Genomic DNA, 13,923 nt, shown 5'->3' with positions numbered 1-13,923 from the left:
TCCTGCTGACTGTTAGCCCTCTGACCTTTGCAACTCACTTCTTCACCTTCCCTAAGACTTTCCCTTCTTAATCTTTTCCCTGCTTTGCTTGCTGTATATTCTGCTGCTGAAGCACCTATCTCTTTTATATCTTTTTTTATTGTTATTTTGGCAACATCGATCTTCTCCCAAGAAACCCAGCACAGAACAACAATAGAGCTTGAAGGAAATGGCATTGCAGCACTATCAGGAATTGTCAGCTGGTAATGAGAACAAGTTCAAGGTGTCTGTGTCCTTGAAGACCCGAGGAAAGAACCATGCAGAGTGGTGTCATGGCAGCTGAACAGATATTTGAGTAGGAGTGCACCACTAAATCAGCCACTTGTTTGGACATCCATGCTCTGGACAGATGATGCAGGAGAGTCATAAGGAGAAGGTGTCCTTTGGATCCTGTTTCTAGACCCCACAGAGTCCCTCAGAGAAAACAAAACCAGGAAAGCTTTTCAGCCCATTCCTAGCTGCAGCTTGCATCACCCATCCCTTGTGCCAGTACTTCTTATTCCAGCCTGAGTAAGTGTCTGCTTTTCTACGAGTTTCTTTTGTGGGGCAACTGGGAGGGAATGTAAGTGGCAGCTTCTGCTAGCAGAGTTTCTGGCTGCCTCTAGAGCCACTGAGTTATGCTCACAAATGCCAAGTAGGCCAGTTAATGGAGCACAAGGAAGAGAAATGTCTGCTATGTGTCCATCTTTTCAGGGACTTCTTTAGGTGTAGGCTGAAAGGACAAAAAATGGCAGTAGGACTACATGGTGAACCATCAGGGCACCTCCCCTGCAGAAAAGCAAGAGGCACAACATCTTGGGTGCAGGTGGCCTTTCATGAGGTGCAGAAGGCATGGCCACTTCGTGAATTTTGGCCAAAAGCCTAGGTACAGGGAAAATGACCAATTTCTCTAGAGATATATAGAGAAAACAGGTCAAGACAGAAGTTCTTGTGTCACTATGAATGGGGGGAGAAGGTTTCCCTGGTGAAAGGGTGCCTTTTTTGTTCTGCAGGATCCAACCAGCTGATTCCACCACATTTCTAGCCCTTAGCAAGCTTCTGTCCCCCATCCATATGAGATGCTTACACAGTCTTGTTCCATGTCCTCCTCTCTCCACCATCTCCCAAGAAGCAGACAGCAAGCAAATTTCCCCTCACCCTCCCTCCTCCTTTCCCTGAGCTGCATGGCATAGCTGCTGGTCTGTCAGCTGCATTTTTCTCCAGCAAAACAGATCACCCTTAGCCTGTGATGTTTCCTGGGGATTGTGGAGGCAGCAGTCATAGCTGCATGCCAGAATGCTCAGAAGGTCAAAAAAGTAATAGATGGCCAGGGCAGACAGGGAGTAACCATGATCTGCATATTGAGGTCCCCTGAGCAGTGAGTGGGTAAAGCAGGCAAACGTAAACCCCTCCTCTAGGAAACATAATGAGATAGCAAAATCAAGTACAGTTAATTGGACTCCACCCTAACCTGCTCAGTTCATCCCATTCATGAAGGCATGGTCAGATGTAGGGGGTCATCTGGCTTCTCCAGCTACTCACAGACTGCAGAAGATGGGCATAAGGCTGCTGAAGAAATTGTTCTCGTGGTCCAGATGGAAAGGCTCAGCCAAGTCCATGCAGAAGCTGTGTAGGACACAGCAGCCATCAGGGCTGCACTGATTTGTGCAGCTTGTGCAGTTTGCCCATTTGTTTCTAATCTGTCAGTCAGGACCTGCCATATTGCAGTCAAGGCACAAAGCACATGCCACTCACAGCCTCTCACAGCATGTGGTTAAACCAGCCCCGTCCTCCAGCGCTGCGTGGGCACGACTGCATCACCCAGCAGCACAGAAGGGCTTCAGCCTTTTCCAGTTTATGCTCTGAATGATCCTACTTGGAAAGAAGATTTCAGCATCCCCTTTGAACTTGATGCTGGAGGTGGGGAAAGCACAGATATCATGAGGGTTCACTACTGAAGCCTGCCAGGATGTCTGTAAATCTGTGTTGGTGAGTCCATCAAGCCCTACTGGCAGCTGAGTGGTAGCTCTTGTGAGTTAAGCAGCTGCAGCTTCTCTGGGACAGGCACTGGATGGCAGAATGGGCCTTGTCAGTGACTGACTCGTGCAGACACTAAGGAAGTTTGGAGGATGGCCTCAGGATCTTTCATCATGACTTTGCCCATTTTGGGTTTGTCTACCACAGCCTGCTGGGCTGCTGGTGAGCGGCACTCAGAGGTCACTGTGAGAGGCAACCACCATGCAGTGCAAGTGGCAGTGAGATGGTGGTGCTAGCAGGGTTCAATGTGAAGTTTTGCAGCTTGCTGATGGTTGACTCATTGGTCTGAGCTAGAGATGAAGACTTTCAGAAACTCAATGCCTTTATTTTCTTCCCCAGGCCAAGGGTTTTCCAGGAAAAGCCAGATTGTTCTGGATGTCCTCCTAGAGGAACTGCTGTGACTACATTAGGAAGCCTATCATTATGCTTCTGTCCATTGAGCTCTATGAACTTATTATGAACCTATCTTAAAAATACTCACTGTATTTCTAATATGTAGTCTGAAGAGTAGGCCTATGGTGTTACCTGTAACAGGACAAGGAGCAAGTGAGGCAGGAATATGATCAGAAGCAAGAAGCTTGTGCATGGGAGGCCTTGTACCAGAGAGGATGGCTGAGGTGAGATGTGGAAGGAGGAAAGACAACTTGAAGGAAGGCAGAGCTTTGAACGTCATGGTTTTCAGTCCAGGAAATCAGACTGCACCTTATCCCAACTGGCACAGGAATGCATACCACTGTTGTAAGGACCTTGGTACTGGGGATTTTCATCTCCTGATCCACTCCTATTCCACTGCCTTTCTTGTTAGCAGGCAGTGCTCAAGTGAGAACTTAAACGTTTTCATTTGTGGGGAGCCAAGTGCACAAATATTTACTTGTGTCTTATAAGCTGTTTTAAAGAAGTGCAAATCTTATGCACTAGACTTGGTGCCAGAACCCAGCAGAACTGCAGGTCAGTTGCTGTGCTTCCCTGCGCAGCTCCCTGCCAATGTGATAATGTGAGAATAAGTTGCTGGTTTCCTGCACAAGCTCTGCCACAGCCAGGGAAGGTGTGCTGACCTCAGGGTGAGATATCTTACAAGTGCTCTCATCACCACAGAATGTGTTATTTAGCATTGTCTCTGCTGATTTTCATTTTCACCCCTTTCCTTGTCCTTTGCTTTTTTAAAACATTGCTGGTTAAAGTCAGGCTCTAGCCTTGCCAATGCTTTTGGAACACATCCCCACACAACTTCTACATAGAGAACCAAGAAATTATTTGGTTGGGTAGAAGTTTGCTGGAATGTTACTGGTTAGCAAAAGGTAATAAAGGGAAGTGCCATTATAAGCACAGGAGTGTATTCAGTGAGTGATGAATGCCCACATTTCAGTGGGGTCACAGTGTAAGCTCCTCAGTGGATAGATACATTTATATTTAATGGTAGGTTTAATTATTATTACCATTTGTTCCATTCTTGTTTTTGTGTGCTTACTACTTTCATATATATAATTTCCCTTAATAGAAGATTTGATACAGAGCCAAAGCATCTTAAAAATTCTGGTTTATTGTGTTACAGACTTTTAAAAATGGGAGTCGGAGTTGCTGGTTACAGAAAATCCTAGAGATGTGTTCAATTTTTCTGAAGGAAATTATTTAGCAAGTAGAACATTTGTCTTGCCCCAATGCTTATCAGAGAAGACAGATTTTTTTTTTAAAGTATGCATTGAAAAAATAGCATCTGATTACATACAACATGTTCTGCCAGATATTCTGAGACAGCACCAGAAGGCACCACATTTCAAGTGGCAACAACATGTCATGGAAATAGCTGAAAAGTCTCTTTTTCAGTAAATTGTCTGTTTATCATGCACTTGTTAACAAGCTGGCCTGTTTGCTTTTACCTTAATTTCCTCATTCTTCAATTGGTAGGTTCATTTTTGCTTTTTAGATAGCTTGAGATTTTCTGTGATTTCAGAGCATAAAAAAAATTATATTTTTTTAAATATACATCATTAAAATTAATTAATTTATCTCATTGATTCATATTGACTTCAGTCCCTTCTTCTCATGTTCGTAAAAAATGACAATAAAAACAAAACCTATGTCAACAGCTTCTTCACCTGTGGTGCTGCTGCTGGTGAACGAATAGGTTGATTTAAAGGAAGATACAGGGTGTCTGGAGGAGGAGCAAGTAAAGTGCTGGTGCTGTTTATTCCCCAGTGTGGCTCACTTGATTGATGCAGACTTTCTGCATATCCCCAGGCATATTCCTTAGCGTGTTCATGCTTGAATGCCTTGTCTGCAAATGGGATAAGAATATTTCTCTTGTCTATTTAGACAGTTATTTCCATGTGGCAGAAACTGGATCTTACGACATGTTGGTACAGAATCCACCAATCTGATCCACTAATACTGGTTCTGTAAATTGGTGGTAAAAACCAACTTGTACGAATATGAAAAATTAAATGTTAATGCCTCAGCCAAAATCTCAGTACAAATTAATTTCACATATTTGAAAAAGTGCTTTTCTTCTTGGCAATAGGCCTCACTGGTCAAAACACAGTGGGTTTCCCAAAGTCTGCTAACATCGCCTTTGAACCAAAAACCTCCAGCGCCTCTGGAGCCAAACAGAAGATATTTTGCTACGCCTACAGATTCCTTGAGGTATGTTGATTGTGGCTGGAGGAAAAGGAGAGGAAGAGGAATTGTTGAAACTCTGAAACAGCCTATTTTCTCACCTCCAGCAATTCTCCTTACACTCCTATTTGCCAATACCTAACTGAGGTAAGCCAGAAGACAACAATTCCACTTGGATAGTGTCAGTCTGTTGAGTTTTGGAAAAGCACCCTTCCTGGTGTGAGCTAGTCTTCAGTGGTACATCAGAACACCCTGTGTCCTGAGAAGGGGTTCCTTAGCCTGTCAGTGACGGGAAGAGGGTGGAAAGGGAGGTGACTTCATTGTTCATCCTGTGTTGAGATGTACAGGGGGTGTGATGAGACTGTTCAGCTACAGGACTTGGTGGAGGAATCTGAGGACAAGACCAGCAGAGAAAATCAGTAGAGAGAGAATTTACCAACAAGGTGTTGCCTGTAGAAGAAAAAATGGGAAGAATGGTAGAGAGGAGAAAAAGACATATTTTACAGGGTTTTTACATTGGCTTCTCAATTCTCATGTCCACAGGAAATGAACTGCTGAAACCTCTCTTTCACCCGCAACTAACCCTTACGTGATGAAATGACAGTGCTGAGGCTAATTGATATAGACTGAGAAAACATCATTTCACTAAGCAAGGGCAGTGATTTCAGGAAGCTGTGACATTTGGGAGCAGACAGGCTAGCCTGTCCTTTCTTTACTAGGAGTAGAGATGCCCTGTTATGCTTAATAGGCTACTGTGGCCAGTAGCTAAAGTCGACCAAAATAGTAAGGAAAGCCCCAACTGTTAGAGCATCTTGGAAGTATGAAGAAACATGGTATTTTGGTGATAAGATGCATGGAAAAGTCAGGGGAGACAGGGAAAATATCTCCTCGGAAGATATTAATGTCCTAAGCAGCTTTTAGCCAGAGAAAGAATAATCTATGTATCTGAAACTCTGTACCAGTAGGACCTTGCAGTACCTACTCCACTACTAACAGCAGTACTGTTTTAAGGTATCACCTAGGCAAAGAATCCTTACTGCCCCATTTTTTAGCACGGGAAATATAAAAGACTATGTGAGTGTTTTGAAGGACCACTCTTCTGGCTAGATGTCAATCCCACATGATACAGATTTTCAGTCATTTCAGTCAGCATCAAGAGATCAAAACGTGACAACTTGAAGAACCAATCGTTGGACAGGTACCATCAGAGGGTTTATGGCCATCAGACCAGTTCTGATGGTTCAAGGAAGAACCTCACATTTTGTATAAACAAAGGACAAACCTTCCACTGTCCTCAGGATGTACCTACATTGCACAGGTAAGTGCACACTGTAGAGGCAGGGTAGGTAAACTAGTTTGGGCATCAAAAGCATGGATCCATATGTAAATGTGCTTGTTTCAATATACTTCTAGTATCTCTACTCTATACTGCAATCTCAGTTGTTTTAACCACTCAAAAGTACCAAATCTTTTAAAACTCATAATTTCATAGTTTCAGACATCTGGTAAACTCCATCTGTGCTATGGAACTATGCTATTTCAAGGTCATGCATTTCAGTACATGATTCTGAGTGCGTTTTGCTCCTGTGTGGATTTAGAATTCTCAGAATTCACCAGAGAGCTCTCTCATCCATCTGAGGCAGAGAAATACTGGGACAATGAATTCTAGAAAAAACTACATCAGAAAATTAATCCATGGGAATAGGTCATGAAGGATAAAGGGAAATAGAAATGGGGCTGCAAGCAAGTGGCCTTACATAAAGTGAGTTTATTGGCAATAATGGAGTTGGCATTTTGCTAAAGAAATGCTGTGAAGCACAAGCACACACCACTTCCATGCAAAAGGAGGACAGGAATTTCAGTTAAACCAGAATGCCTCAATCATTAGCTCTCCTTTGATCTCAACATAAGAAGGAAACATGCAGAACATGAAATGTAGGTCATCATACGAAGGAGTTATACTAAAATGATAATACAAGCATTTATGATAGAAATTACATACAGTGTAAGCTAGCCAGAGAAATATAATGGAAGGAAGGATATTAATGAAAGCATAAAGTAAAAAGAAGGAGTTCAAGCTGAGGTGTTGTACAATACTAAGAAGTGAGGGAAGGCACCAGGGGGAGGGGAAGGCAATTTTTTTTCCCCTTTCTGTTCTAATATACCAAACTGCAATCAAATAACTAGCAAATTCTTCTCTACATACAGAACAAAGCACGTGTTGTTTCTGAATTGCATTTTCTCTTTTAAAAACTTTTCTTTAATTCTTGTGGCCATTCAGAATCCTGGTTTTTCTCTTTCATCATGCAGCTTCTGAAAATGTAGGGCACGGGCTTTCTTGTTTCATCATCCAAGTTATTATTGAAATATTTAATAAGACTAGATTGGGTCAGGGCTTCTGGATACTAGTGTGGTACTACCCTCAGTTTTGTCACTGAATCACCAAGTCCAGTGCCCCACTCCTTTAGTGCTGCCATATAACAAAACACAGAGAATTAGCCTGTTTATAAGCATATCATGGAAGACAGTATCAGAAGCTTGACTAAAATCAAGGTATAGAATGCACATTGCTTCCTCCTACTCAAATGCCTATTACTGGATCATAGGAGAAAAATATTTTGATTTCACAAAATTTGTTCTTGGAGAAAAGCATATTGGTTGTCAGTTACCTCCTTGTTTTCTTTCAGGTATTTACAAATAGTTTAATTTTAATAGTTTTACTTCTTTGGGTGATTGATCCATGATTCCCTGCTCTTCCTTTTCTCCTTTTTAAATGTATTTCTCCTCTTCAATCTCCTGAATTGTCACCATTCTTCCATAAAGTGTGGAGGGAAACCACCAATGCCCCTGAGAGTGCTCACACTGAACTTTATGACAAAAGTCAGGTCCAGCTCTTTTGTTCAAATCCATCCAAGTAATTTCTCACTCTTTCTCTATTCAAAGCTATCACAGTTAAGAGGCTCTAGAAGAGCAGTACCAGTGTGGGAGATTTGTGTGAGGGGTGGAAACGCAGCTCTCTTGCCTGCACTGTCTCACCAGCTCCAGGAAACCAACAGAAGCCAACTGAGATGTGTCCACAAACTCACAGGTTTTGTAAAAGGTGGCAGAGTTTTCTTGAGGCAGGGAGTAAAAGCTAACTGTCTTTCCACTTTGGGGCAGCAGGGTCATGCATGACCAAAAGGCATGTGAAAATCTGGCTGTTCCCAGGCTTGAGATTCAAAGGCTGTTTTGGATATCCAGGCATCACTATCTTTTTGTCATCCTACCTCTCTCTCCTTGCTCTGTGGAAACATCAATGCAAGAAAGCAAATAGGCTTATGTACATTAGGGGAAAATAAGAAGTTTCTTACATTCTGTAAAAAAAAGGAAAGGAAACAAGAAGCATCTTGCTTTTTGGCAGTGAAGCAAAAAAAGCCCTGGTTTCTGCGTCTTGTGTGGGGCAGAGATTCTGATTGAACTGTGGTACAGGAAGGCTTGTGTGCATGCATTAAGGTAGCTCTTTTTCTGGCCTAGGAAATCCAGCTGTGGTTTGCAGGATTGTCTTTCACAGCACTGCTGGCTCATTCCTCTCTGGAGCCTCCCCAGACTGCCGAGGCGGTGGGCAAAGTGAATTTGGTTGCAGGGCACCATCGGGCTGGAGGGAGCTCTCCCACAGTGTGACATGGAGAGGGGCAGCTCACCGGGGTGTGAATGTAAGCCTGTTAGGTTGAAAATCCCCCAAACTGCTCTCATGCAGGTGGCATTTGCTGCCATTGGGCATGCACACCAAGATGAGCATGGGGACAGAGAGCTGCAGGTGTTACCTCAGCTCTCAACCCTGAACTTGCCACCCACGGGCTCACTGCAGCAAGTTGGCAGTTGCAGGACTGCACAGCAGCCCTCTCACTTGGGGGCATGTTCTGGTGCTGCATGGCAGCTACCTGCTCCAGAGAGACACAGGATTGTCTTTCACAGCACTGCTGGCTCATTCCTCTCTGGAGCCTCCCCAGACTGCCGAGGCGGTGGGCAAAGTGAATTTGATTGCAGGGCACCGTCGGGCTGGAGGGGGCTCTCCCACAGTGTGACATGGAGAGGGGCAGCTCACCGGGGTGTGAATGTAAGCCTGTTAGGTTGAAAATCCCCCAAACTGCTCTCATGCAGGTGGCATTTGCTGCCATTGGGCATGCACACCAAGATGAGCATGGGGACAGAGAGCTGCAGGTGTTACCTCAGCTCTCAACCCTGAACTTGCCACCCACGGGCTCACTGCAGCAAGTTGGCAGTTGCAGGACACCACAGCAGCCCTCTCACTTGGGGGCATGTTCTGGTGCTGCATGGCAGCTACCTGCTCCGGAGAGACAGCACTCAGTGTGCCCCCTGCATTGGGAAACTCTGCTTTTCCTCAGGCACAGGCTCCTCTGGGATGCTGGGGGCTCCCTGGCCAGCAAGGTCTTCAGCCCAGAGACAGGTCTTGGAAGATGCTATGGAGACCCCTGTGATGGTCTCAGGCAGCTCTCTGCTGGGGGCACAAACAAACCTCTGGGAATGTTCTGGTGTACTCCCATACTGCGAGGAAGACAGGCCAGTGTTGACCTCAGTAGATGGAAAGAGGTTTGTGGTCTAAGGGGTTGAAGGCTTCACGACGCAGCACGGTCATGGGCATTCTGCTCCACAGAGCCCTTGCACTGAACAGTAGGGAAATGCCAAATGTCCTGAGCTTGCTTCTGCTGTGTATCACAACCAGAGACCAGAAATAGTAGTCTCCTTTCCAAGTGAATAAGGGTCTTCTTTCAAGAAGTAAATTAGTGGCTATTTGTGGATAAAATTTCTTTTGGGCTCGCTTTCACATTTTTAGGGTTTATGGCGAAGGCCTAAAAGGTACTAGTTTGGATTTCTTTCCTGCTTCTTTTTCATCCTAGCAATATCACAAAATATAAAAATAAATACATACATACGTAAAATATATATAAATATGTAACTTCTAAATATAGGTGGAAAAAAACAATAATCACGACTGGATTCCTTGTTTTCTGGAGGATTGCCTGAATGCCTGGTTGTGCACAACCTGACCTACTCACTAAATAACTGAATCTGGTGCATCCTCTAAAAAATGAATAACTTCACCCACATGTTAATTGCTCGGTGCAGTTATATAAGTGTTAGGGAAAACATATACCATCATAAACTTAAGCAATCTTGTCTAAAAATCCTGTTCCTACACAGTTTATTTTACTCTTTTCTCTTGGAATGTTATTATTTTGTAATTGCTGCTGGGTATAAACACATCTAAATGGCTGAAGTAATCATAATAGTAAACAAAAATTGACAAGCCTTTCTTACAAAATACAGCAAAAGAAAAAAGAGACGGACTTCTTATTTTTCTTTTGTAGATCAATTTCAAGTCTCAGATAAAATGACATGTTTTGAAGTGTTTACTACAGACTCCTTTACTGGAATAGGTAGACACAAAAATAGATTAACACTTATAAAAAGCTGTAGCTACTTGGCTGAAAACAGTTTTGCTTCTTACTCGGATAGAAACTGGTAAATATGTCAGAGGAGAAATGGCTTATCTTTCCTTTTGGTTTCTAAGTGCTCATTCTAAGTGTAACAAATAGTTCACATTTTTTAAACACAGGAAAATATATTGCCCATTTTATTCTGAATTGTGTCATGCATTCTTATCTCAAGGAAAATCAAATTGTTTATATTTTTTCTCTCAAGTATCTTGATTTATGGCTTTGAGTAACCTGGGTTGGACTCATGTTCTTACAGTCAGAAGTGGAGTTCTTGGTGGGAATTGCAGCACATGGATCTCCTTAGGTCATGATATCCACACAGTGCTGTCGTAATGTTTAAGGCCGGTTTGAGCAGGGTAACTAAACAACTGCCACCTCTGGGTACCCATATAATCCTAAATGAGTGGGATAACTCAGTATTAAAGTTACTTCCCATGCTGACTCATGTCCCAAAGATTTTGCAGCTTTTTTCTTTGATAAGCCGGTGAACAAGTTTTCTTTTAAATAAGCTATTATGTTCTCAGAGAGCACTTTTAACTTTCAATACGTCACTTACTGCATACACGTCTTCTAACCTTCCAAACCCACATCTTTGCCAGGCTGCCAATGTAAAATAAAGTTCTGGATCTTTCCCCAAGCACTTCCTGAAATGTTTTTTTCCTGTCATTATATAAAGCATTATGGTGCTCTTTCTTTTAAGCTTGCCATCTGGATGTCATTCTTGATTTTGTCTCTTTTTAAATATGCATATTCAGGCTAGACCTGAAATGACGCAGCTTCTTTCCATGCAATGGTTCTAAAAACTGTACTTTCTTTCCCAGACGTTTAATCAAAACTTAACCCTCTGTTATGAAACCCTGTATGCAAACTGGTGCTGCAAAAATTATTTGCCTGACTGCATGGGCCATACAAACCCACTTTTGAATCATCTTCCCCTGTTGCTTCGCACCAGTCACAAGTTTCTTGTCCTCCCCTTCCAGGCACCTCATCACTCAGCCTTTCTTAGGTTAGCTGGTCTTGAAACAATGAAACCTGGCATGTGTTTATTCACATCTAAACCCCTTTTCTCCTGACACCAAGGCTCACAACAAGAGCTGCTGGTGATGGAAGACAAGGTGCCACATCCTGGCCAGGGCTCAGAGTGCAGGGAGTAGAGACTGGCCATTCCAGGGCTGGTTCTGCCTTGGTACCTCCCTCTGAAGGGTCCAGCTTCTGTCCCTTTATAGCACAGGGAGTACAAGGCAACTGTTTCCATATATCAAATTACTATTATGCATAGATTTTTGAAACACCCAAGATTTTAGATTATAACATCTCTAACCTTGAGACTCAATCCCTCTACCTATGCTTATCCAACAAAGAGAAGACAATTCTTCTTGGGATCTTTGGATACAGTTATAAACATATAAAAAAAAAAAAAAAAGAAAAAAAAAAAAGAGGGGGTAAAAAAAACAAGGGGAAAAAAAAAAAAAAAAGCTCTTCAAGAATTGATGTTTGTCTTTTGTGGTGCTTTGTCTTACCTGGTGCTTTGCAAAAATATCCCTGTATTATGAAACTGGATTTCATTACCAAAACTAACAGATGCAAAAATTTTAACAGCAACACTTTTCTGTAATAAGAGTCTTTTTTAAAAATAATGGATGATTGTGCTAAATGTTTTAAGCCTATATCATATCTGTTGGTGTTGTTTAAAAAAAACCCTGAGATTTTCTTGTGGAATTCACAAGATTGGGTAGCCACATCTGTGAGAAAAGCTATTTAAAAGGATGTACAGTGAAACTGAAACCTAAAAAAAGATAAGGAAAAAGGCATGTTTGGTTTTCTGCCTTTAAAAGAAGCCATCACATATCCTGTTGCAATGGTTTGCAGAGAGATTAGTGTGTTCTTAGAACTCATCTGCTTTTCTGTCAGTGCCATTCCTGACCCTGTGGTTAACTGCTTCCTGTACTAATAGCCAACTATGAGATTGTAACTGTACATTTATTAAAGAAACACCCAATACTTGATAAAGTAGCACCAGTTAAATTGCTGTTTTCGTTTCATCATAGTTTGCACTTCGTTTTTTCTTAAGCTAGAGAACACAATAATTAGAAGAGATGACTTGTCTAAGACACACTGGTTCCTGATCTTGCTAGTGGCCACTAGAGATTCCTAGGTGAGAGCACCAGAACCAGGACATGTGGAAGTAGCTCCTTTCTCCCAGCCAACCCCAGCTTTCAGGCTGACGATGTTTTAGAAACTTTGAGTCTGGCTGTGCTTAGTCGCTGCTTTATGCTCTGTGATTTCATGTAACCTTTTGTCACCCAGATGCAGCTTTGGCCTCCACAGCCCCTTGTGGCAGCAACCTCCAGTTCCGTGATTGTGTCTGCAGAAAACAATGTATTTTTTTGTGTTGTTGTTCAAACTTGTTTCTTCATACTATTACTGGATGTCCCTTAGTTCTCCTATTTTGAGGCTTTCTCTGTTCAACTTCTCTGTGCTGCTTAAGATTTCACCAACCTCTGTTCTATTTCCCACTCACTTATCTCTTTTCCAAACTGGAAAATATTAGACTATGTGCTCTCTCCTGTGTGACTTGTTCCTTATTTCTGATCAGCCAGGGCAATGAGGACATGGATGTGAAAAAGTGGCTTGTCACTACAGGAAAATACCAAACCAAGGGTGCCTGAGTCCTGTCATTCCTCTTTCAAAATACAGTTGTGAATCCCTGTGGCAAAGTGCTTCCCCTCGTCTCCCTCTCATACAGTTACTACCCCATTAAGTCATGAGACACTGGTTCGTTTCCTGCCTCTTGCCAGAAGGAGAGTTGAAAACTGTTGTTAAGTTGGTTTGGGTTTTACAGTTTTGCTTTCTCAAGCAGGGAAAGCCAGTGCAAGAACTGCAAAGTTCAGCATGGCAAATTAGGAAATGGTAAATGACAGGTACATCGTTGATCGGCTCCATGTATATATATGGTATCGTGTCAGTTCTTAATTAGCTCCACACAGTGTTATTTCCCAGTGAGTCACTGCATCAGGCAGCCAGTGTGTAACCAGGTCTGTACAGGGGAGGAGGCTCCTGCATGCAGGACCCTCAGCTCAGCTGCTGCAGAGCTAAAATGTGAGTCAAATGCAGAAAGTCTGGATTTCTTGGGTGAATAAGCAGAAAACTACCTGGATTGCTGTCCCTGCCTCCCCAGAATTCTCTATCTTTTATTATTATTATTTTTCCTGAAAGGGGTGAGGGAGAGGAAGGGAAGAAGGAATTACCTGAAAGGGTAATATCTGCTTTTTTTTTTTGCTTTTTTTTTTCTTTTATTTTTCTTTTTGTAGTATGTGCGATGGCCACCTGCCAAGTGTTCTGGACGTCCAGAAACATGACCAAAAAAAGGCAGGTCAGCCCCGAAGCCTGTCTCCGGCAGAGGCAGCAGAACAAGGGAGCGCAGCCCGCGGGCAGAGCGCTCTGCCCGTGTACAGAAAAGGACGAATATGCGCCTGTGACACCCGAGGGTGGGTGACACTCGGGGGAGCGGGTGGGTGACACTCGGGGGAGCGGGTGGCCTCGCGCCGAACCACCTGAACACGTAGGAAACCCATTCACGTGCGTGGGCACCGCAAAGACCTGATGAGGCGCGGGGAAGGGCTAAAGTCTCTGCTTTTTCCCCCCTTTTCCCTCCTGGTGAATGTGTTCTTGACACTCTCCTACAGCTTTGGCTTTAACCCCCTCTGTGCCTTGGCTCAGCGGCTGAACGGAGGGGCAGCAATTCCCGTCCCCCCCC

At 43.2% G+C, this 13,923-nt stretch overlaps 1 protein-coding gene across 1 annotated transcript in view; it reads left to right on the top strand.

The window, feature by feature from the left end:
- RRAS2 (related RAS viral (r-ras) oncogene homolog 2) overlaps positions 1–13,923 on the top strand; it is a 74,214-nt gene that overhangs the window by 19,131 nt on the left and 41,160 nt on the right. Inside the window, exons 2-6 of the mRNA XM_009994278.1 lie at positions 4,574–4,695; positions 8,405–8,518; positions 8,809–8,974; positions 9,054–9,258; positions 13,478–13,677. Of these exons, the coding sequence (XP_009992580.1) occupies positions 4,574–4,695; positions 8,405–8,518; positions 8,809–8,974; positions 9,054–9,258; positions 13,478–13,677 (807 nt within the window). The remainder of the gene's footprint in view (positions 1–4,573; positions 4,696–8,404; positions 8,519–8,808; positions 8,975–9,053; positions 9,259–13,477; positions 13,678–13,923) is intronic.

The sequence above is a fragment of the Chaetura pelagica genome, unplaced genomic scaffold (genome assembly GCF_000747805.2).
Source record: "Chaetura pelagica isolate M959 unplaced genomic scaffold, ChaPel_1.0 scaffold153, whole genome shotgun sequence".
Taxonomy (NCBI): Eukaryota; Metazoa; Chordata; class Aves; order Apodiformes; family Apodidae; genus Chaetura; species Chaetura pelagica.
Note: the sequence above shows the minus strand (reverse complement) of the source record. Positions and strands in the feature narration are given on the sequence as shown.